Source organism: Leptopilina heterotoma, unplaced genomic scaffold, assembly GCF_015476425.1.
Source record: "Leptopilina heterotoma isolate Lh14 unplaced genomic scaffold, ASM1547642v1 Lhet_130, whole genome shotgun sequence".
NCBI lineage: Eukaryota > Metazoa > Arthropoda > Insecta > Hymenoptera > Figitidae > Leptopilina > Leptopilina heterotoma.
In genome coordinates, this window is record NW_025110849.1 from 2,043,917 (window position 1) to 2,067,900 (window position 23,984).

Genomic DNA, 23,984 nt, shown 5'->3' on the forward strand with positions numbered 1-23,984 from the left:
AGGGAAAAACGACATAGGTTATAGAAATTGCTATTGAGACTATCAAAAACACTCATTCAGTATATATTTTACAGTTCTTCATAAGGAAACTAACGAAAATTAGTATGTTGTTTTAGAAAGAAAATAATAATTTTTGCAAAGTTGGGAAAGCCATGAATTAAAAAGAAACACAACAAATTAATTGTCTATAGATACTCATAGAGACGATAGTGATACTTGGATCTGATGGTAGATGGCATTAGTGTATGTCACTGTAACTGTAGGTAAATATATTTAACACGACGTAAGAACCTAACCTATATTATTAACGCACACACGCACACGCAAGTAAAGACACGACGATTGGTCACGGAAACGGGAAACCGAAAGATCGCACGATTCGTTAGAAGTACACAGCTGAATCGTCCTTATATATTAAACGAGTGGAAAAATATGTGCCTTCGAGAGAGAGCATTTTTTAAAATAACTTACTAATCAAATTATGTAAATAAGTAAAAGTCGTGAAAAAAATTATGTTATATTGAGGAACAGTTCTTGAATTTAATTTGGCATGAGGAGACATTCACGTTTATTAATAAAAGGTTTTTTTCTTTCATACACGTGTGAATTTCAACTTCGAAAACATTAGGGTTAGTTCGCGACGTCAGGTGATGGACTCGGTGATGCTCGGGCGAAATCGGTTAAGTCCGCCCGCAGTCCTTCCAAAATTGGTATGCTACGTTAGAATGTCTGTTATATATTCTATCTATATGTGGAAAAAAGGTTAGAATTACCGTATTATTTCACAAACAAAAACTAGCATTTTATTCTTTTCTAAAGAAAAATAAGACTATTTCTAATGCAGATAGTAATTTTTGTACACCGAAGGTTGCTTAATATATAACGAACTTATCATATTTTCGTATTAATGTTGAAATTATTAGCACAACGCACGAAAAATCCTCACATTCTAACGTACTTTTAGAATAAACATAACCAAATATATTTAATATTATAAGAAAAAGTTTCTCCGTGTATTAAACAAAATAGTTTCAAAAACTTTAAACAGTTCTTTAAAAAAAGTGTCCACCATTTTGCCAGTTGTTTAATTTTTTACTGTTATATAAGTATAACCTATTCTTTAGGATGTCAGCTTCATAACAATTTTTGAGTTTTTGTTTTTGACTTAAAATGGGAACATATTGTTAATAAATTGCATTTCCATGATTCCAAATTTTTTACAAATGTTTCAAATCCCTTGTAGAGTTAACTAAATTTACAAAAATTAAAAGTCCAAGTCAATTTTTCTTTAGAGAAACATAAGAAATAATGAAAATATTTAAAATGATTTTTAATTTTTTTAAGGGGTTTACCTACTTTAGACGTGCTAAAAAGGCTATTCTTGTAAATTTTTGTAGGTTCAAATTGTAAATAATGACATGTCTGAAACAAAAACTCCAAACACACAGTGGTCGTAAATAAAAAATCATTTGCAAAAAATGTTTTTTTATTGAAATTGTATTTTAGTAACAGCCAATGCAAGAAAAAAAATAAACATTATTGCATAATAATAAATTTAATTAAAAATTTTAAAATATACTAAAAAATACTAAAGAAAAATAATTAAATTATAAATTTATGGTAAATTCTTCAACTTCCATATTAGAAACTATTTTGTTTAAATATTTCTCAATATTTGATATTTGCGGGAAGGTTTTAAAAGATTTAAAACATTAGGATGATGGTTACAAGATATTTTATCCTAAAATTTAAATTAAAAAATAAATTTTCAAGTTAATTTTTTGAAATGCTTTTTTTGATATTGTATTCTGTTAATCTTACCCCTGGTAAAAATTTAGGAGTACATAATTCCGGATTAAATACGGACAGATTGGTTCGGATTAGTCCGAAAATTGTACGAAAAAAGTCCGAAAATGATCCGCGATAGTCTGATATCAATCCGAACGAAAACCTGAATCCGAAAATACTCCGGAGTAATCCTGAATGTCTACGAATTCAGTCTGTGATTAGTCCGCAACAATCCGAATTTATGACCGGTGAAGAATTCTTCTAAAATAAGTACGGAATTATCCGATATCAATATACGTAAAGAATACGGAATCAGTTCGCAACAATCAGAGTTTAATCTAGTTAAAAAAAAACTTAATCTGCAAAATTAAATGTCAGGAGCAATTCGAACACTGTAAGCAAGAAGTCTGGTATTAGTCCGCAACAATTTAAAAATAAGTGTGACAAAATCCTATTCCGAAAGAAGTACGAAACAATCTTAAATCTGTATGCTAAGAATATCCGAAAATTGTCTGCAACAATCCGCATTTAATCCAACTAAAAGGTATAATCCGAAACAAATACGAAATAATACGAAATCAATATGTTAAGAATACGAAAAGATTTAATCCAAAACAAGTATGATTCGGCTTCAATCCGAATAATATCCGATCAAAAAACCACAGTCCGAAAATAAATATTATTAAAAGAATTTGTAAATATATACAATCCACAGACAGTTCAAAACAATCCATATTCAATCCAATTCAATGATTTAATCTGGAATGATTTTTTTATAATATTGAATTGGTATATTAAAAAAAATTTTTTATTAAATGCCGATAAATTCAAACTATAATTATAATTTCGTATGAGAAAAACCTGACCCAAACCGAGCGACAAAAACCTGTTCATAAGCAGACTGTTTCGGATTAGCTGCGGATTCACAGCTACTCCGGATTATTTTGCGTTTACTAGTTGCATATGATCTAACTAACTGCAGACTAAACCGGACTAATTACGGATTCCATAATTATAAACAACGGTATTGATTTCAAACTTAATTCATGGTAAAAAAAACTCCACAATAAACCGCATTGTTGCGGACAAATTCTGGATTAGTCTGAAATCGGTCCCACTTTTTATTCAGGGTATTTACTTACGGTAAATAAAATATTTAATTCTGCGGTCTGTTTGTTTTTACAAATTTACTAGTATCTATTATTAGTTATCTTGTGTCTGTCAATATTAAAATTAACACTGTTGTGATAGTTTTTTGTCATTTCTTTTCGTTGCACTTCATAAGTTCTATTATGAATTTGAACTTCCATGCGAGCGTGGTATAGTGGTTAGTAGGGTGGTTCTTATTTTGGAAAAGTTGGAATTTCTTAGGTCGCCGGCCGGAATTTGAATTAAAATGTGAAAAAAATGAGATACCCAAAAGAACAGCCCATTTGATAAATTTTAACCCGTGCCGCAAAAGGGTTAAAGTTTAAATGGGGTTTAACATGGGTTTGGTGCACTTCTGCAAACTTTGTATTATAACTTTTACATTTTTTAAAAATTTGACTTGGGTCTAAGTATTCCCATAGTTTTTCGTACGCTGAACACGAATATGATGTAAAAAATAACTTTTGACAGCTACCAGTTGTCAAAAAAGCTGTCAAATTTTGAAGATGAGAATTTTCACGACTTTTACATTAATTTCTACGAATAAAAAAGTTTCTTGTGAATATTTCAGTTTATATTTAGCAAATTTATACCCTTTGACAGTTGCCATCTGTCAAATGAGTCGTCAACTTTTATAAAAATCAGTTTTCAAAGAGTTTTAAATGAATTATCAAAAAAAACGGTTCTGTAGGTAAATTTAGTTCATATATAGGTATTTAATATATTTTGGCAGTTGACAGCTGTCAATTTAGTAGTCAACTTCTATTAAATAGGATTTTTAAGACGTTCCCAATTACTTCTTATAAATTTTAAAATTTATAAAAAATTATTTCCTCCTCAAAATAATTTTTAAAAAAATTAAACTTAAAAACATATATGTATTAGACAAATTAATACAAAATATAATTTTTTAATTAATTAATTAAATTATGAAAATCAAATATGTAAATACATATAATAAGTTGTACCCAAGTGGCACGTAATAATTAATATTTTTATACTACATATATTTTAAAGTTTATTTGTCTTTAAAAAATTATTTTTAGAAAAAAATATTCATTTAGCAATTTTCGAAGTTTTTTGTGATAATTGATTTAAAACTCTTTGAAATCTGATTTCTATAAAAGTTGACAACTCATTTGACAGCTGGCAACTGTCAAAGGGTATAAAATTGCTAAATATAAACTGAAATATTCACAAGAAACCTTTTTATTCGTAGAAATTAATGTAAAAGTCGAGAAAATTCTCATCTTCAAAATTTGACAGCTTTTTTGACAACTGGTAGCTGTCAAAAGTTATTTTTGACATCATATTCGTGTTCAGCGTACGAAAAACTATGGGAATACATAGACCCAAGTCAAATTTTTAAAAAATGTAAAAGTTATAATACAAAGTTTGCAGAAGTACACCAAACCCATGTTAAACCCCATTTAAACTTTAACCCTTTTGCGGCACGGGATAAAATTTATCAAATGGGCTTTTCTTTTGGGAATCTCATTTTTTTCACATTTTAATTCAAATTCCGGCCGGCGACCTAAGAAATTCCAACTTTTCCAAAATAAGAACCACCCTAGTGGTTAGTGTATTCGATTTCGGTGCTATATAATGTTAGATAGGTGTAGGTTCGAATCCCCAAGCGTTAGAAATTTTAAGTTAATGTAAATAAAATTGCGATAGGTAAATCGAAAAATATGATGAATGTAGCATAAGTCCGAAATCTGTCCGGTTTTTTAACCAGGGACATTTTTATTTTTTAGAAATATATATTTATTTATTAATTATTTTCTGTAAATATGTTTTTCATTTAAATGTTGTAGATGTTTATAAAGACAGATTAATAAAAAGAGGAGCAAAAGGAAAAAAAAAATTAATGCAGTTATTAAAACAAGTTAGGACAGTACTGACGTCAAAAATAAATGACCTTAATAAACCTGCCAACCGAAGAAGGAGAAATAGTAAGTTGAATTGTCAAATTTTTTGGTGTTTTGTTTTTAAATATTAATTACATATGGGTCAAAATTCGTGAAATTTTCACTGAAAATAAAAATATTTTTGTTTAATGAAAATGTTAAAAAAAAATTTCTATTTGGCCTTTGGAATAAGTCTACCAAAGGATAGAAAAAAAAATTTGGTTTTATGAAGGTTATTACAAAATAATTTTTTTTGCAACTTTTTAAACAAAATTTAATTTCTCCTAAATGAATGAATCGATTTAAATAAACCAAGCGGGAATATAATGGGTATAAAATATACTTTCGATTAGAAATAAATAATTTGTTAAAAGTTTATTTTTTAATAATTTAATAAATTGTTTATAAAAATTTTTTTTTTTAATGTTCTACGCCTTTTAAAAATTTGAAAAAAATCTCAACATGGATTTAAAATTCTAAGGAATCAAAATTCGTTGAGAAAATTGAGGAGCGACAATTATTTCAAAAGTTTTAATGAAAATTATATGGCGTGGAGATGCGATTTTGCTGCTTTTCAGAATTAAAACACTATTTTAAACTTCAAAATGAATAAAACACTATCGAATTAACAGTTGCATTCAATTATATAACTCTAAAAGTGATGAAAAACTAAATGTAGCGCTAGTGCACTATGCTGCGCCAATTTAATTTTCATTATAACTTTTAAAATAATCATCGCTCCTCAATTTTCTCAACGAATTTTGATTCCTTAGAATTTTAATTCCATGTTGAGATTTTTTTCAAATTTTTAAAAGGCGCAGAACATTAATAAAAATAAATTGTTCATAAACAATTTATTAATTAATTATTAAAAAATAAACTTTTAACAAATTTTTTAATTCTAAACGAAAGTATATTTTATCCCCTTTGTATTCCCTTTTGGTTCATTGAAATCGGCTCATTCATTTGGGAGAAATAAAATTTTGTTTAAAATGTTGCAAAAAAATTCATTTTGCAATAACTTTTATAAAATAAATTTTTTTTCCATCCTTTGTTAGATTTATTCCTTAGGCCAAATAGAAATGTTTTTTCAACATTTCGATTAAAAAAAAATATTTTTTATTTTTAGTGAAAATTTCACGAATTTTGACCCATATAGAAGCGTATAGGGTAGTGACACCAGTGAAAGAGAATTTAAGGAAATGTACACTTTATTTATTTTTCTTCTCTAATTGAGATTCTTGAATTTCGTTTTAAACATATGCAATGAATAGCAAAATTTCTAAAGAACTTGAAGCCTATGATACAAATTTTATAAATAGAACATATTATATGAGAAATCTTAATCAAATATGGGATAATGTCCAATACAAGAACAGCTGTATTTTCCAGTGAAAGAACATATAAAATTTATATTAATACACTATCTAAAAATAACAAAAATTATATAAAATTGTTACAAATATTCTAGAACTATTTTGCAACTTACTATTATTTATATTTTTTTGATTATTATTCACTCAGAAATATTTTATTTAATTGCATCTAATACTTGTAACCTTTTTTCTGTTTACGCTTCGTTCATTTGTCGTGTTCGTAAAGCAACAAAACATTAAAAAATTATTTTCATAAATAATTTGCATCTTAAATCTATTTTTTATAATAAACTATCCTTTCTTAAAAAAGACATTGCGAGGAAAGGTCGAATATATCGAAAACTATCGAATTAAGGAATAGGCAATGAGCATGTAAAATCTTAATAGAAGGGTGTTTTCAACATTGTTTGGACATTTGTTACAGCTGGAGCTGTAATCGTATACTTAAAAAGAGCGCGAATATACAAATTGTGTATTGTTATTTTTTTTGTTTTTAGATAGAATTTATAAACTTATGTTTATAAATGAAATTGTAGTACTTTAAAAATTCACATATACTTAAGAGATAGAGCAACAATCGCACTTCTAAATATAAATCGAGAAGCAATTATAATTTAAAAATTTAATTTTAATTAATTTAACTTTAAAATTAAATAAAAATTAGAGTAATTTTGAAGAAAATAAAACCAAAGTAAAAATAAAATAATAAAAATAATAGTATAGGGTAAGTCCGGGGGAGATGGCCATAGTTTTTGTAAAGTACCGTACAATTTTTAAAAAAGCGTTTTTTGTCTAAACTTTTATTGATAATTAATCATTGAACACTTAACTTTGAAATAACGAAACATAAAATAAAATATTTTCATAGCAACAATCTTAAAATTTACATTTTCGAAAAAGTGCATTTGGCCATCTCTCCGGAATGTCCGGGTGAGATGGCCACATGTGTTCGGGAGAGATGGCCACTACCTATAATTTTTGGCTTTTATCTTAAATTTAATTTTTAATCGTTCACATTACTTTCCTCTTTTTCTGGTCGCATTTTGAAAATTTTTCATGGGGTTCAGAGCAGTTTTCATGTCGCCACAAGTGTCAAATTGAACCTCCCAATTCTATAACTCGATCTGCGCGCGGACGCACGCAATAGTACCAGTCGGGTAGCAGTGAGTAGCTCAGAGGCGCTCACTGCTACTTGACTGGTATTAGCGCATGCGTTCACGCGCAGATCGAGTTATAGAATTGGGAGGTTCAATTCTGCATTGAATTCAATCTTCAATTAATGTCGTTCGGTTGTAACTTTTAGCACAACCTACAAATAAATCTCCATCTCTGGTGTCAATTGGATCAATTATTTTGTTCTCAGACATTTTTAATTTGTTTTTCATTAATATTTCTCAAGTATCTAACATTAACATAAAAAATTTTAAATAAAAGTCATTAATGGCCATCTTACCCAAAAATTCATGATAAAAGTAAACATCAAAATATTAAATAAATAAAATAATTTTTCCTTTCATTTTTCGTTTATATCGAAGCGTGGGTTATACCATACTCAGTAAAACTTAAATTTAAAAATTATGTTAACAAATAACAATATAGCAACAAGAAATCTGAAATTTTAAAATTATTTTGGACCCATGCAAAAAAAATAAACAAGGATTACACTTACAGCTTCATTATTTTTCATCAAATTATTGTTTAGATTTATTATTAATCACAAGAGGTTGAAAAATAATCCATACAAAGTGATATTTCTTTACAAATTCTGTAAAATATTCGAACTGGCCATCTCTCCCATATGGCCATCTCCCCCGGACTTACCCTAGATCAAAGGATGATCTTCGTAACGTCCTTCTTTATTAATTATTATTTATTAATAATTCTTTATTATTTAAATTGTCCAACAATTTAAATAATAAAAATGTTTTTAAATTAAAAGGACATGTTGAATGGAAAGAAGGAAGCAACGAAGTCGACCGCGAAGCGGTCGACGAGGCGCTAGTATTTTAAAGAAATACGTAATTAAAAATTTTATTATACTGCTAGAAGTTATAATTTGTGAAATATCGCGATATATAATCAATTTGTTCTTTTATTGGTGCAACTACCCTAAAATTAAAAAAATATATAAAAAAATAGCAGTCATTTTACTGAAAAATTTTTAGTTGACGTTACTCAAAAATCCTAATTTTTACATTCTCATCACATGAGAAAGTATTAGTTTTGGTCGAAAATTGACTTTTGCTAATTTTATGAAATCTTTACGTTTTGAGGTCCCCTGAACCCGAAAAACATGGTCCGGCGAGTCCGTCTGTCTGTGTGTCTGTCTGTCTGTCCGTCTGTCTGTATGTATGTCCGTCTGCACGGAGAAACTTTTTCTTATAATATTAAATATATTTGGTTATGTTTATTCTAAAAGTACGTTAGAATGTGAGGATTTTTCGTGCGTTGTGCTAATAATTTCAACATTAATACGAAAATATGATAAATTCGTTATATATTAAGCAACCTTCGGTGTACAAAAATTACTATCTGCATTAGAAATAGTCTTATTTTTCTTTAGAAAAGAATAAAATGCTAGTTTTTGTTTGTGAAATAATACGGTAATTCTAACCTTTTTTCCACATATAGATAGAATATATAACAGACATTCTAACGTAACATACCAATTTTGGAAGGACTGCGGGCGGACTTAACCGATTTCGCCCGAGCATCACCGAGTCCATCACCTGACGTCGCGAACTAACCCTAATGTTTTCGAAGTTGAAATTCACACGTGTATGAAAGAAAAAAACCTTTTATTAATAAACGTGAATGTCTCCTCATGCCAAATTAAATTCAAGAACTGTTCCTCAATATAACATAATTTTTTTCACGACTTTTACTTATTTACATAATTTGATTAGTAAGTTATTTTAAAAAATGCTCTCTCTCGAAGGCACATATTTTTCCACTCGTTTAATATATAAGGACGATTCAGCTGTGTACTTCTAACGAATCGTGCGATCTTTCGGTTTCCCATTTCCGTGACCAATCGTCGTGTCTTTACTTGCGTGTGCGTGTGTGCGTTAATAATATAGGTTAGGTTAGGTTCTTACGTCGTGTTAAATATATTTACCTACAGTTACAGTGACATACACTAATGCCATCTACCATCAGATCCAAGTATCACTATCGTCTCTATGAGTATCTATAGACAATTAATTTGTTGTGTTTCTTTTTAATTCATGGCTTTCCCAACTTTGCAAAAATTATTATTTTCTTTCTAAAACAACATACTAATTTTCGTTAGTTTCCTTATGAAGAACTGTAAAATATATACTGAATGAGTGTTTTTGATAGTCTCAATAGCAATTTCTATAACCTATGTCGTTTTTCCCTTGAATCTAACCTAACATACTAAAATGTCTCACCAGTTTTAAGAATTAGTGCACGGAGAGAAAAATCAAGCGTTTGTAGTATGGAGACTTCCTATGCTAATTTTGTATGAACGTCCTGCTAAAGAGGCATGTTTTTATACCTCAGTTGCATGAAACATATACTAAAAAAGCATGGATCTCTTGCAATCGTAGTATACTGACGTCCCATACGTTACAGGTAGAACTTTTATGCTGATAACGTAGAAATTTATACAAATACAGCAGAAGTTTTACGCATATTGCGCATGTGCATTCTTTTACGAAATAAGCTTAACTGTCCATACTACAAACGCTTGATTTTTCTCTCCGTGTGGTATTAAAAGTTTCTCCGTGTGTAGACCAAAATGTTGTAGGCACAATAACTTTTGAAAATCTTATCTGATCGTTTTTAAATTTAACACACTTAAAGTTAGTGTAAAAATGAAGGTTAAGTTCGTTAACCAGCCATTTTCGTTGAAAATTACAAAAACTACGGTAGTTTCAAAATTTTGAAAATTCAATTTTTTCAAATTTTAGAATTTTTAACTTTATATTATTTTAGATTAGAAAAATACAAACAACTTTTCTCTATAACATTTTTTTAAAAAAACTTTTTTTTTTTTTTTTTTTTTTAAGTTTTTGGGCCCGATCAGTTCTACTGTGTTAAAAAAAATTATTGTTTTTTAAAATCTTAAAACTTTTATAAATATCTGTAGTTTAGAATAAATAAAATAAAACTTTTAACTGTTTTTTTAAATTTGAAATTTTTTATTTGCATTATAACAGAATACTACATCATTTTAAAAAATAATTAATAATTAAAAATGCGTTTACAATAAATTAATGAAACTTACACTGATTACACAAAGTAGTTCACTCTTTCAAATGAAAATATTTTCATGATTGTAAATTTAAAAATTTCATATTTGCAATAATAATTTTATAAACAATTTGAATTTTTTATATGTTCTACCCCTTGAATTGCATTGAATCTCATAAGAAGTACACTACGTAGTTATTATTATTTTTCTTATCTTAAGCACCTAAAAACTAGGGTTATTTTTAAATTTTGCAAATAATTAAGATGTTCATAAAAATATAAAGATATTTTATGATTTGATCAATTTGATCCGCAGTTTATACAAATTTTTGTTATTTACAAATGAAGGGCTGGTTTTTAATGTAATTCAAACTATTTATTATTTAAACATGATTAACATTTCGAATTTAATATATTATTTCTTATATAATTTATTTCATATTTTTACATAATGTATTTCGTTTCTTTAATATTTCTTTTTTTGGTATTAAAAATATATTTGCAGAATAATTCTGAATTTAATACATGTAGTTAAATTAGAAACTTTAAATAAAAGCATTTAAAGATTTTTCTTAGTTTTAGAACAATTTTTTTTATTTTAAAATCTACAAATTATATTAATATGAGTACATGTTCTTAATAAAGATATAATATTCAAAAAAATTTTGTTCATAAATACAGCACTCAAATTTCGCTAATAATATTTTTAAATTAACATTTTGAATTAACAATTATTAGTAGTGTATATATAGATGCTATAAAACATGTCACCGTAAATCTGAATTAGATAAAAATAATTAATTATTAGTGAAATGGTGATTGACTTTTTACCTTAACAATTATTAGAAAATAACTAAATATTAGTAGATAATTTAATGTATTAAACATTAATTATAAAAATCCCGCCAGTTTTTGGAGTCAAAATAGATATCGAACAAATTATATTACAATTAGACCTTACAATACGAATGCTAAAACCTAAATGAAATATATATATTTTAGCTTACATTGAAGTAAAAAACAATTTTTTAAAAACTAATTAATATAATAAAACTTTCCTAATTTTGTAAGAAAATTCCCTGCTTGTCATAAAATTCCTCGCTCATTACAAGACAAATTAAGGGTTCATACCACTTTGTCATCTGCAAAAAAGCAAAAAAATTTTATTATGGATTTCAAAAGTAAAATATGTCAAAAATGTGGTGTAAAATTTTTAGAAAGATCCCAGCACTCAAAATATATTTTTTTCAATGCTATTTGAGCGCGTACACGGCTATGTATGTATATAACACAAACTTTAAACGCGTTTTTCTCAAAACCACATTTTTCCATGCTGCGGGATGTTTTTCTCGGAAACTACTGAACCGATTCTCAAAATTTGTTTACGAAAATCTTCGTCACATGGGTGGGTATCGCCGGAACTAGAATTATTTAAAAATATTAATTTTTACTATTTTTTTAAACCGAAAAACTGTCAAAAAAAACCTTAATTTTCGAAAAAAAAATTTTTAATTGCCGCCATTTTGTTATTTTTGCATAAAAATTAAAAATTCTAGTTCGGGCGATAGGCACAGTCCTACTGAAGATAAATCAATTTGAATTTTGTGTTTTAGATTTTTCTAATCTGAGAAATCAATCCCGCAGCTGGCATCGTTATTTTTAGCACGTCTAAAATTATTGTTAAATTTTAAATAAACAAATAATATTTTTTGAATAAAATAAGGTTTTTTATAAAATTAAAGAGTGTATTTATTGAACTAAAAAAATGCAGATTAATATAATCCATAGGAATCGTAAAAAAAATTCTAGAAAATAGCTTCATTTTTAAGCGTGTAAAGTGGTATGAACCCTTAAATTCCCTGCTATTTTCCGGTTACTAGCCATCTTCATACACACAAATACATACAACATTTCTTATTTATGTCCCTTCTTCATTTTATAAATTGTTAGTTTAGAAAATAAACCATTTTCATACTTTTTCAATTAAGTTATACAATTTTTCTTTAACTTATATATTTACTTAATCAAAGTATTTTAATAATTTACCTCATCTGATTTTAATTCAGTTATAACTAAAACTTGTAGCAACATTGTCTGAATACTCATATATTGTAATAAGCTGGAAGAAGTATTCATAATATTGAGACAATGTTGGCAGTGTACTTCTTGTTTATTAATTTAATCAATTTATAAATGTACAAATACATTATTAACTATTGTCATATTTGTTTAGTGGTTAACATTTTATTAAGGGGTTACGTACACTTAGGATTTTCAAAAAATCGATTTTTTTTAATGCATTTTCTAAAAGTAAACCATTTCAAAAGCATTCTCTGAAAATTTGAGACAAATCGGACTATTATTTATGGAGATATAGAATTTTGAATTTTGAATGGAGCCGTCTCAGCCGTTTCTGTGGCCAGGCGGCGGTATTCAAAACTTTGAACCCGTTTTTCTCAAAACCATGTTTTGAGAGTCGGTGATCACTGTAACTGGAGAACGGCTTTACCGATTAGTTTGAAATTTTTACCACTTATTTGTTATATAATTGGCCGGTACTTGAACGAAGGATTTTATTTTTTGACAATAAATTTTTTTTGTATAGCCGAAAATATGACTAAAATTTTGGTCAAAAAACAATTTTTGACTTTCAACATCCGCCATTTTGCGAAAAATCAAAATTTTTCACATCCCTTCGTTCAAGTACCGCATTATATCATTACCTAACGATTTCTTCTTCACGATTTGATTTTAGATGATCTAGTCAAGAGATAGCGTGATCACCGCGAAACCATTTTTATTTAAGGAGCTCACGCAAATGTTCTATCATTCGCATATTTCTTTATATTTATAGACTATCATTTCAGAAAAATTTCTTGAAATATATATATTTTATGTGGAAGAAGATTTGTTATTAATTATTTTAATGTGTGGCCACAAAAAATTCCTAAAAAACAACTTTTTTTTGAAGCTCTAACTGTACGTAACCCCTTAAGCAAACCATTTTTCTGCGAAGATAATTAGTGATTAAAAATATTTTCATATTTTCCAACAGCAAGAACAAAAATTTGCATTAAGTTCACTTAATCTGTCAATCATCAGCAAACAAAAATATGTGATGAGAATGTAATCCTTAAAGTCGTAGTAACTTTAAGAAAAAAAATGGTTTTAGGAAACGTATAATATAGGAACCCAGTAAAAAGGATTTTTCGATATAGCATTTTGGACAATTGAGCAAGCCGTCTGCTCAATTGTCCAAACGGCATTTGGACAATTGGACTGGTTGCTCTATTATCCGATGCATTGGGTCCAATCATCCCAAATGTTTTTCGTGGCTAAAAAACTGCTGAATTAAGAAAAAAAGTACTGAAATGTTACAGAAACTTTAGAGAATTCTTAATTCCAGACAAATACAGAAAAATCAGGCATAAAAATACCTTGAGTGAGGAAAAAGAACTAGATTTCTAAAATATCACTTTTTAACTGACAGTGCAATGCTGTACTTGGAATTTAGTTAACAAAGAAGTGAGGAATCTGATAAAGAGAAACACTTCATTATCCACTCTCGATACTCCTCATGTGGTAATATATGTATAATTGTAGATTTTTAATAATAGTGTATTGACAATAATATTTTATTTTGCTGAATTATCTCTTTTTTAAAATGAGACTCCGAAATGTACAATATATTACCACATGAGGAGTATTGAGAGTGGATAATGAAGTGTTTCTCTTTATCAGAATCCTCACTTCTTGCCAACTAAATTCCAAGTACAGCATTGCACTGTCAGTTAGAAAGTGATATTTTAGAAATCTTGTTCTTTTTCCTCACTCGAGGTATTTTTATACCTAATTTTCCTGTATTTGTCTGGAATTAAGAATTCTCTAAAGTTTCTGTAACATTTCAGTACTTTTTTTTTCATTCAGCTGTTTTTTAGCCACGAAAAACATTTGGGATGATTGGACCCAATGCATCGGATAATAGAGCAACCAGTCCAATTGTCCAAATGCCGTTTGGACAATTGAGCAGACGGCTTGCTCAATTGTCCAAAATGCTATATCAAAAAATCCTTTTTTACTGGGAAACAGGATAAAGAACACTAATAATGCGCAACGGTCTAGGACAACTGCGAGCGAAGCGAGCTATTTGCGCGCGAAGCGCGCAAAAATCTTCGGAGCGCGCAGCGCGACGACCAAAATTCGCGCGCCCCGAGGCGCGCTGAATCTTGCGAGCCCCCCGCGCGAAGCGCGGATGAGAATGTGTCCGCCCGAAGGGCGGGCAGATTTTTTTTTCAAATGTAATGTTTACACACATACGGAATGACGTTTTTCAAAAATGTTATTTTTAACTCATGAGGTAAAATAACATAAAGATGTATCAAAAAATCGAACTCGAAAAATTTTGGTATTACAATACGTACTCTATGAAAAAGTAATTATCTTTTTCACGTTATGAATTGATGTTGGACTGATATTAGGTCATAGAAAAAAATAATCAACTACCCATAGTAAAGAAACATAATTAAATTGAATGGAAATAAATTAATAAATAGCTTCAGTGAATCCCGTTTAGCAACAAATATGAATTGGAGCTATCTATGTTGCAATTCTTGAATTGACAAACCTTTTATTCGTTTCAATTAAATGAGCTACTTTGACTAGCTTAAATATTTTCTAATTCCTCCACACTAATTCAATAAACGAGTTAGCCATTTCGTTTTATTTGTAATTCATTTGTAATAGTAGTGTAAATGGAAGTAAATTGAATCAAATATACAGGGGAGATTCAGTGATTCCAAATGATTCACGTTTTTCACCATAAATTCTTAATACATTTCAATTCGCGTGAATTTGTTTTCGTTTATTGCGTACTGTAGTTTTCCTGATTTTTCATTCAAATGCTTATATTTTATTAAATACTAAAGTATTTTTTTTAATCATGAATTAATAATGTAATTGAAAGAATTGTTGCTATTTATTATTTCAAAAAAATCATAATATAAGATCGTAATCTTAAAGGGTCTACCCACTTTAGACGCGCTAAAAAAGACTATGTTTGTTAATTTTTTTCAGGTTTAAATTATAAATATTGTCATTTGAGGTTTTACACATAAATAAATACTCTCGAAGTGCAAGAAAAAACCCAGTAACGTTTTTTAAATAATGCTTTTTATTTAAAAATAATTAATGAAAAATATTAATATAAAAAATCGGGTGTGCGCCGTTGATGAAATTTTTGAAGTAATTGGTCAGAAACAAAAAATGCAAACGATATTAGATTCAGCACGTTAATAACTATAGCGCATATCATATGATTTTTATTTTTTGCAAAATTGACAAAACGGTGGCTATTTTAGAAAAAACATGTTCATATTTTTTTTCCACCATTTTGGGTCACAAAAAAATATTTAAAATCAAAATTTTTTAAATCTCTTGATATGCGCTGTAGCTATGAACATACATATGTTGAATATAAAACCTTTTCGATTTTTTGTTTTAAACTATCCATGCCCAAAATTTCATCATCTGCGTACTTTTTTGAAAATCTTTTTATAATTGTTTGTAAATAAAAACATGTATTTAAAAAAATTGAAACTTTTTTCTTGCACTTCGAGAGTGTATTTATAAATGTTTAAAACGTCACATGTCATTACTTTTAGATCGTTTAATGTGGGTAGACCCCTTAACCCTAGAAGGAGTAACTGGGGTGTCTGGACACCCCACTCATTATCCAAGGTACGCCCCTGGCTTGACTAATAATTTTTTTTACTCTCGAACCCTATTCATAATTTAGTTTGAATGTCTAACTGTTGATACCTGCAATGTCGACAAAAGGTTTGCTCTAGGAAGAGCTCTATCTCCTGTTAAAATACGTATGGGGTGTTTGGACACCCCAGTTACTCCCTAGCGTTACAAAAATTATCAAAATAATTGATTTAATTTTTTTGTAAATATCGCTTTCAATCAGTTAAAATCATCCTATAAAGTATAAATTGATAGGTTATGCATCAAAAAGTTGTATTTTATAAAACAGAAACATTTTTATACAAAAATTATATATTTATGAAAAATATATATTCTCTATTTGTAACTACTTATGAAATTTGAGTTAAGGTTTATTAAAAATTCCTGTGCTTTCTCTACAGTAAGAGATTAAATTCTAAAACTTGTTTTTTAAGTAATACAAAAATGCATTTTTGCCTAAAAGTGTATCCATTGAACCTTAAAAATCCCAAAAAAATTTCTAAATTAGTCAAATTTTTAAGAAACAACAACATTTTTGTGTAAAAAGTCAATTTTACAATTTTTTTTTGTTTTTACATTTTTTTGCAAAATTCTTTTAATTTATCAAAATATGAATAATTTTATCGTTTTCCTTACTAAAAATTTATTACAATTCACTCCAGATAATTTATTTTTTTATGCCAAATATAAATCTTTTTTAATAAGTTTAAAGTTTAGGGAGTCCGGACATCCCAGTTACTCCTTAGAGGGTGATTAAGTTCACGTACTACTTCTAGGGTAAAAAAAACATTGTGCAAATAATATTAGATAAATAATAATTAAAAATTTATTTTCTATTGCAGTTGATGATGCAAGCGACGAAGAAGATGGCGTGGTTGATCCGTAGTTTCGTTGATCCGTAGTTTCGTTGATCCGATATTCGTTGATCCGATATTCGTTGATCCGTACAAAACATGATTGTTAAAAATCATTTTACATATGATTGTTAAAAATTATTTTAGTCTAATAGACAAATATATTTTTTAAAAGTTTCATTTAAAAATTATTAATAGAAACAAAAAAAAATTCAAAGTTAAAAAACTAGTCGTCACGTAAAAGTATTAGTAATGTCAGTGATATTTTATTACTATTTAATAATCTGTGCTTATGAAACGCCAAAAATGAAAAATAATAAATGATATTTAAAAAGTGTTTCTTAGAATAATTTCTCTGTTATTGTTTTCAAAGTTTTGTTCAAAACTTATTATAAAAAATAATAAAAATTTCTTAAATATTTCATGATTATAAAAAACAGTGTTTCATTTCTTTTCTATCCCAGATGCGGTAACATATCTCAATGTTATTTCATAAATGTGAATTTTTGAATTACTTTTTGTAAAATACTTTAAACCTTAGGAACCGTAAAGACTACAAAATTAGTATTTATGTTAAAAGTTTTGAATTAAAAAAGTAAAAAAAAATATCTTATAAAGATAATATAATTAATATCAGAATACAATAATTATTAGGATTTCTTTACTTGAGAGGAGTTTAAAGTTATTGAAAGATAGAAAATCTGTATTTTATATTAGAGTCAAATAAGTATTAAGGTATAAGTATTAAGCCATAAGTTATAAAAAGAACTGTAAATCAGAAAATTTTATGTTAGTCAGGGAAAATTCAGTGTAGTGTAGTTTTATATTTAGACTTTTTTTGTATAATATTTGATAAACTAATAATTTTAATTATCTTATGTTTTTCATTATAAATAAAACTAAAAAAGAATTATTAAATTTTAAATTAATAATGCAGAGCGTTAAATGAGTAAAAAATTTGCCAATCATGGAAATTAAAAAATTAGTCAGAAAATGTATTAAAAATGATATAGTATTAAAAATGATTTAAATAAAAAAATCAGATTTTTAAAAAAAATCGGATTGTTTTGATATCCATGTGAGATAAGCAATTAAATAATATATGAACATTAATAAATAAAGCAATAAATTATAATAATATAATAATTGCAAAATAAAAGCAGCATATAAAAAAACTTACATGAGATCCCATATAAGATCCCATATGGGATCTCATATGGCAATCCTATGGGTCACGTCCCATGGGTTCATCCATATGAGATCCCATGTGAGATCCCACATAGCATCCCATATGAGATCCTATATGGGATCTTATATGGGTTTTTTCAGTAGGGTAAACTTAAATAAACCTCAATGAAGATAAGAAAAAATACTTTAAGTAATATTTAAAAAAACGTCAAAAAGTTTGAAAAACAAAAACTTTGCAAAGTGTAAACAAAAATTAGTTCAAAGTTCCAGTGTTACAGACTGATTTTTTTGCCTTCCAAAAATTTTTATAAAAAACCCTACAATTATTTTAAATTATTGAATATTATTCAGGGAACAAGTTAGAAATTTTTTTCTACACTTTTCAACGGAAAATCATACTAAATTTGTTAAGAGTTTAAGGGTTAACACCACTCTAGAGGCAGAAAAAGAGACCTATCTTTGATGATTTGTTTTTAGAAAAAGAAAAATGGAATTGGATTTATTTTTTGATGGTTTATTAAATACATATTGAAGTGTGGAAAATATTTTAATTTTTTAATTATATATTTTAATATATATATATATATATATATATATAATAAAATGGCAGCGGTAAATTTCATATTGAAAAATCAACAACTGTTTTACGGCCGTAATATAGTTTTTAAAAAAGTTTTAGTTTTGGAATAAAAAACAAAATTTTATAATCTATATACAGATATACTATAAATTTTGAAAGTAAATGTGTATTTTTTAATTGGATGTAAACTTTATTTTTTTAAAACAATTTACTATTTATTTATTGGCAAAAAATATATTATTTCAATCAAATAGCCCAGCTGAAAAAAATCGTCTGGATTTTCCCATGGACTTTTCAGGTACACGGAGAAACTTTTAATCCCTTGCGGATTGAGATCACTGTATTGTCACCGACTAAACGGTGATTTTACGGTGAAAAGTAAATAAAAACTGTAAAACATTAAAAAAAGACAAAGTAAAATAGAAAAATTGAAAGAGGACAATTTATTGAAGAAATTTGTATTAGCACTTTATTAATAAATATTCATTATTAATGTGAAAATAATATTTAAAGTTGAAGTCATCTCCGGTGATATTTTACACTGTCACGGTGATTTGAAAAATACTCGTGTAATTTCACTTTGTTCATACCTAAAAGTGTATAAAATTAACAGCCATTGATATATAGAACACATTTAAAACGAAAAATATCTAATTAACTTTGTAATTATAATAAAAATAAATGAAAAAAGTAAAAAGTTTGCTTTTGGGTGTCATACGAAGAATGAGTAATTTGCTTTGTAGATAATACGTGGTGCACATTTACCATAAGAGCTCGGTCGATAAAATGAAAGTGTTACCATAAAACAAATTTCGACGTTCTTTCCTCCAGTAGATGGCGGAATGAAAGAATTCTAAAATACAAATTTGTATTATTCTGTAAAGTGTTTAATTTAAGTTTTTAATATTGCATTCAAAAGGTAAGTATGATAATATTATTTATGAATAATTCATGACATGGCATTTATTATAAATTCTAAAATAATTAAAAGTAAATTGCATTTGAAACAATTGAATAACATAATTATTCAGTTGAACAATGATAAATAAAATAATTTTTTAACCTAAAATAATTTCACATAATTACAAATTTAAAAAATCAATATTCTTTAAACATTACTCGTTCACAATGAATTTGTTTATTTTCTTATAAAAAAAATTAAAAAGTTATTTATTCATGATGGCGGACTTACTAATTCTTTTATATCGCTCTAAAGTTATGAAAATTAATATTTTTAAGGTTTTTTTCTTAACAATAATAAATTTGTACTTTTTTATCAAAATACTAAACAATTAAAAATTCAAGATGGCGGACTAACTAATTTTTTTATTTTTGCTTTAAAATTATGAAAATTAATATCTTAAAGTATTTTTTCTTACCAATAATAAATTTGTACTTTTTTCATCAACATACTAAACAATTAAAATTTAAGATGGCGGACTAACTAATTTTTTTATTTTTATCATGGTAAAAATAATTTACAAATTCTCAGAAAATAATAAATTTATACTTTTTTCATCAAAATGCTAAAAAATTCAAGATGGCGGACTATCTAATTTTTTTAATTTTGCTTTAAAATTATGAAAATTAATATCTTAAAGTATTTTTCCTTGACAATAATAAATTTGTACTTTTTTCATTAACATACAACATACTAAAAAATTAAAAATTCAAGATGGCAGACTAACAAATTTTTTTAAGGACCCTAAAGTTTTTTTTTTATTTAAAAACTTTTCTGCAATAATCTTGTTCAGAGTAGTAAATACAACAAATATCAATCAAAAAATTATCGAAATTTTAATATTGGGGGTAAAAAACAACCCCTTTCCAAATATCACATATATTATACGTAATAATGAAATACAACATATCACTATTAGGCGTTCGAAATTCATTCCAAAATCAACGCCAAAAATTGTCAAAAAATATACCAAACAATTTCCCATAGTTTAGAACCGGCGGTCGAACCCCCAAAAACCACCCCTAATTGAAAACCGATAAAAATAGTATATAAGTGTCCAAAACTGCCAAAAGGCGTGCGAATTTCTTTCTCAAAGTATTTTTAAAAATTCCCCAAAAATATACCAAGCATTTTCCAAAGGTTAGAACACGAGGACCACCCCCCAAAAAAAACCACCCTTAATTAAAAACCGGTAAAAATAGAAAATATGTGTAGTTGCAAGAGTTGAGCTCTTATCGAAATTCTTGAAAAAAGTTTAATCGTTTTGATCATAAAAATATATTAATGAAATGTTTTACTATCGAGAAACAATTTATTTATATGTATTTAATTTTAAAATGTATTAAACTTTTTTTAACTTAAAAACAATAATTGTCAAAGGAAAACACACTTTAATACATTTTTCTTCACTAAAAATAAATCAGATTAAATTTCCTGTTAAGAGAACGGCAATAAATACGTAATAATGCATAAAATACTTTACAGGGTTGCCACGCAACCTGAAAAACCTGAATATGTCAGGGAATTTTATAAACTTTAAAAAAACCTGGAAAAGTCAGGGAATTTTGATCGACATCCTGAAAAATTGTTATTTTTTAAAGTTTATTCTTGAAATCTATTTTTACATAAGTATTTAAAAATTAATTAAATTTTAAAAAAGTTGCGTTTACAATTTTCATAAGTACAGATGTTTTTTAAAAGATTTTAATTTGAAATTTTGTAAAATTTTAATTTTGAATGAATTTAATTAGAAATCGTCTTAAAGAACGTGGATTTTTGAAAAATTTAAATTATTCCAATTCTTCTGAAATTAGTTAAATTATTTAATATATATTTTTAATTGATTATTAAAAATAATGGATTTATAGAAGAATTTTAATTAAAAACACTAAAAAAAATTGAATTTTGAAGTAATTACAAATAATTGAGGGTCCCTATCAAAGAACCGGTTATAAGTTTTTGAGACTCAAAATTCTCGACCTCTAAATAAAAAAGGATTTTAAATTTTAATTTCTTGAAAACAATTTATATTGGTATAAAGATTACCCAAATGTTTCTCAAGAAATTGGGATTAAAAACAGTTTAATTTTTTATTTACAGGGCAATGATTTCGAGCTTAAAAAACTTATAACCGGTTCTTTGATATAGGGACCCTCGATTGCAGAAATTCAATTATTTTCAAAAGTATAGTGAAATTCTTCTGAGAAATTCAATTATTTTCAAAATTTTTAATAAAATTCATGGCAAAATTTCAATTATTTTCAAAAACTTTTATCAATTCAATAATTTTTAACAAATCTACTACTTTAATAAAATTTTTTAAAGGAATTTAATTATTTAAAAATAATTTTAATAAAATTTAATCTTAACATTTCATTATCTTTTTAAATAAGAAAACTCATCGCAGACTTTCAATTATTTTTAATACAATTTTAATAGAATTCCTCGAAAAATGAAATTATTCTTAAAAATTTGATTAAAATTCCTCAAAGAAATTCAGTTATTTTTAAAACCTTTGCTACAATTTATTTATTAGAATTTAAGTATTATTTTCTATAAAGTTTTAATTAAATTTATTCAAAAAATTAAATTACTTTGAAAAATTTTAATGAAATTCTTTGTAATAATTCAATTTTTTTTCAAAATAATTTTAATAAAATTCTTCGTAGAAATTTTAATAATTTCAAAAATTTGTGAAAATTAAATTATTTTCAATGTCTACTATTTCAATAAAATTTCATAAAAGAATTCAATTATTTAAAAAGACATTTTAATAAAATTCGTCTCAAGAGTTTAATTATTTTCAAAAATTAATATAATTCTTCGCAGAAATTTAATTGTGTTCAACAATTTACAAAAATTCTAGTCAAAATTTCAACAATCTTTATAAATTTTTCTCCAAAATTTAATTATTTTCTAAAAATTTTAATAAAATTCTTGGCAAAATTTCAATTATTTTCAAAAACTCTTATAAAATTCTTTGGAGAAATTAAATTATTTTTAATTAAAATTTTAATAAAATTTCCGAAAAATGAACTTATTCTTAAAATTTGTCAAGAGAATTCAATTATTTAAAAATTTGTTTATAAAATTCTTTATGAAAATTTAATTTGAAGGAACATTCAATTATTTAATAAAATATTTATTTTTGTATTTAAATATTTGAATTCTCATGGATTTTTTTTAGTAAATATTGATTTAAAAATGAATTTCAGTTAAAATTTTAGATTATTATTGAATATTGAAAGAAATATTGCGTAAATTTTTAGAAATAATTGAATTTTGAAAAGGTTTCAAATTAAAATCTTGGAAAATTTGAACTTTTCATACTTTTAACTAAAAATTCTGTAGAATTAATTTTTTTAAAAAAGTTTAATTACATTTTTCTTTAATTCTTGAAGTTTTTATTTTCTAATATATATTTAATTGAAGAGTGTCAGAATAATCAAAATTACGTAAAAATTGATATTTAAAATAATTGCATATTTACGAAGAATTTTATCATTTTTGAAAATAATTGAATTCTTGCTGAGAATTTTATCAATTTTGATAATAATTGAATTCTTGCGAAGAATTTTGTCAATTTTAAAAATAATTGAATTATTTCGAAGAATGTTATTCAAATTTTTGAGAATAATTAAATCCTGCGAATAATTTTATTATCTATAAAAATAATTAAATTGTTAACAAGATTTTTAAGGAAATTTAGTATCACTTTTTCTCAAAAAGTTTAATAGAATTTTTTTTAATTATTTGAAGTTTTTAATTTCTTATTTTTTTCATTGAAGAATGTCGCAGAATAATCGAAATTTTAGGTTAAATTGAATTCTAAACAAATGGATTTAAAAATTCCCAAAGAAGAACTTTTTCAAAAATTATTAAAAATAATTGATTTAAAGAAGAATTTGAGTTAAAAATTCTAATAATGAATAATTGAATTGAAATGAAAATAATTTTAAAGAAATTACAGTAATAATATTTTTATAGTATAAAATAATGATAGTATCAAGTTCTAATTATTATAAACCATGAAGAAAGCGATCACTCCGATACCTTATTCTTGTTTTATGATAATATTCTTATATGTTATTGAATTAAAAATTTTTGAAAATCTTAATTTCTGTAAAAAATAATGATGATATAAGTATTCATTTTAAAACGAAGTTATTGAAGATGTTTCGAGTTTTCTACAATTAAAGAAATTCGTAAATAAAT

General features: G+C 26.1%; 1 protein-coding gene across 4 annotated transcripts in view; it reads left to right on the forward strand.

Annotated features, from left to right (window-relative positions):
• LOC122512998 overlaps positions 1–17,338 on the forward strand; it is a 29,777-nt gene extending 12,439 nt beyond the window's left edge. For 3 of the 4 annotated variants that reach the window (XM_043629223.1, XM_043629221.1, XM_043629222.1), the window contains exons 3-4: positions 4,755–4,892; positions 17,029–17,338. In XM_043629223.1, the coding sequence (XP_043485158.1) occupies positions 4,755–4,892; positions 17,029–17,072 (182 nt within the window). In that variant the 3' untranslated portion in view covers positions 17,073–17,338. The remainder of the gene's footprint in view (positions 1–4,754; positions 4,893–17,028) is intronic. The other variant, XM_043629224.1, reaches the window with a different exon arrangement.
• Positions 17,339–23,984: the final 6,646 nt, after the last annotated feature.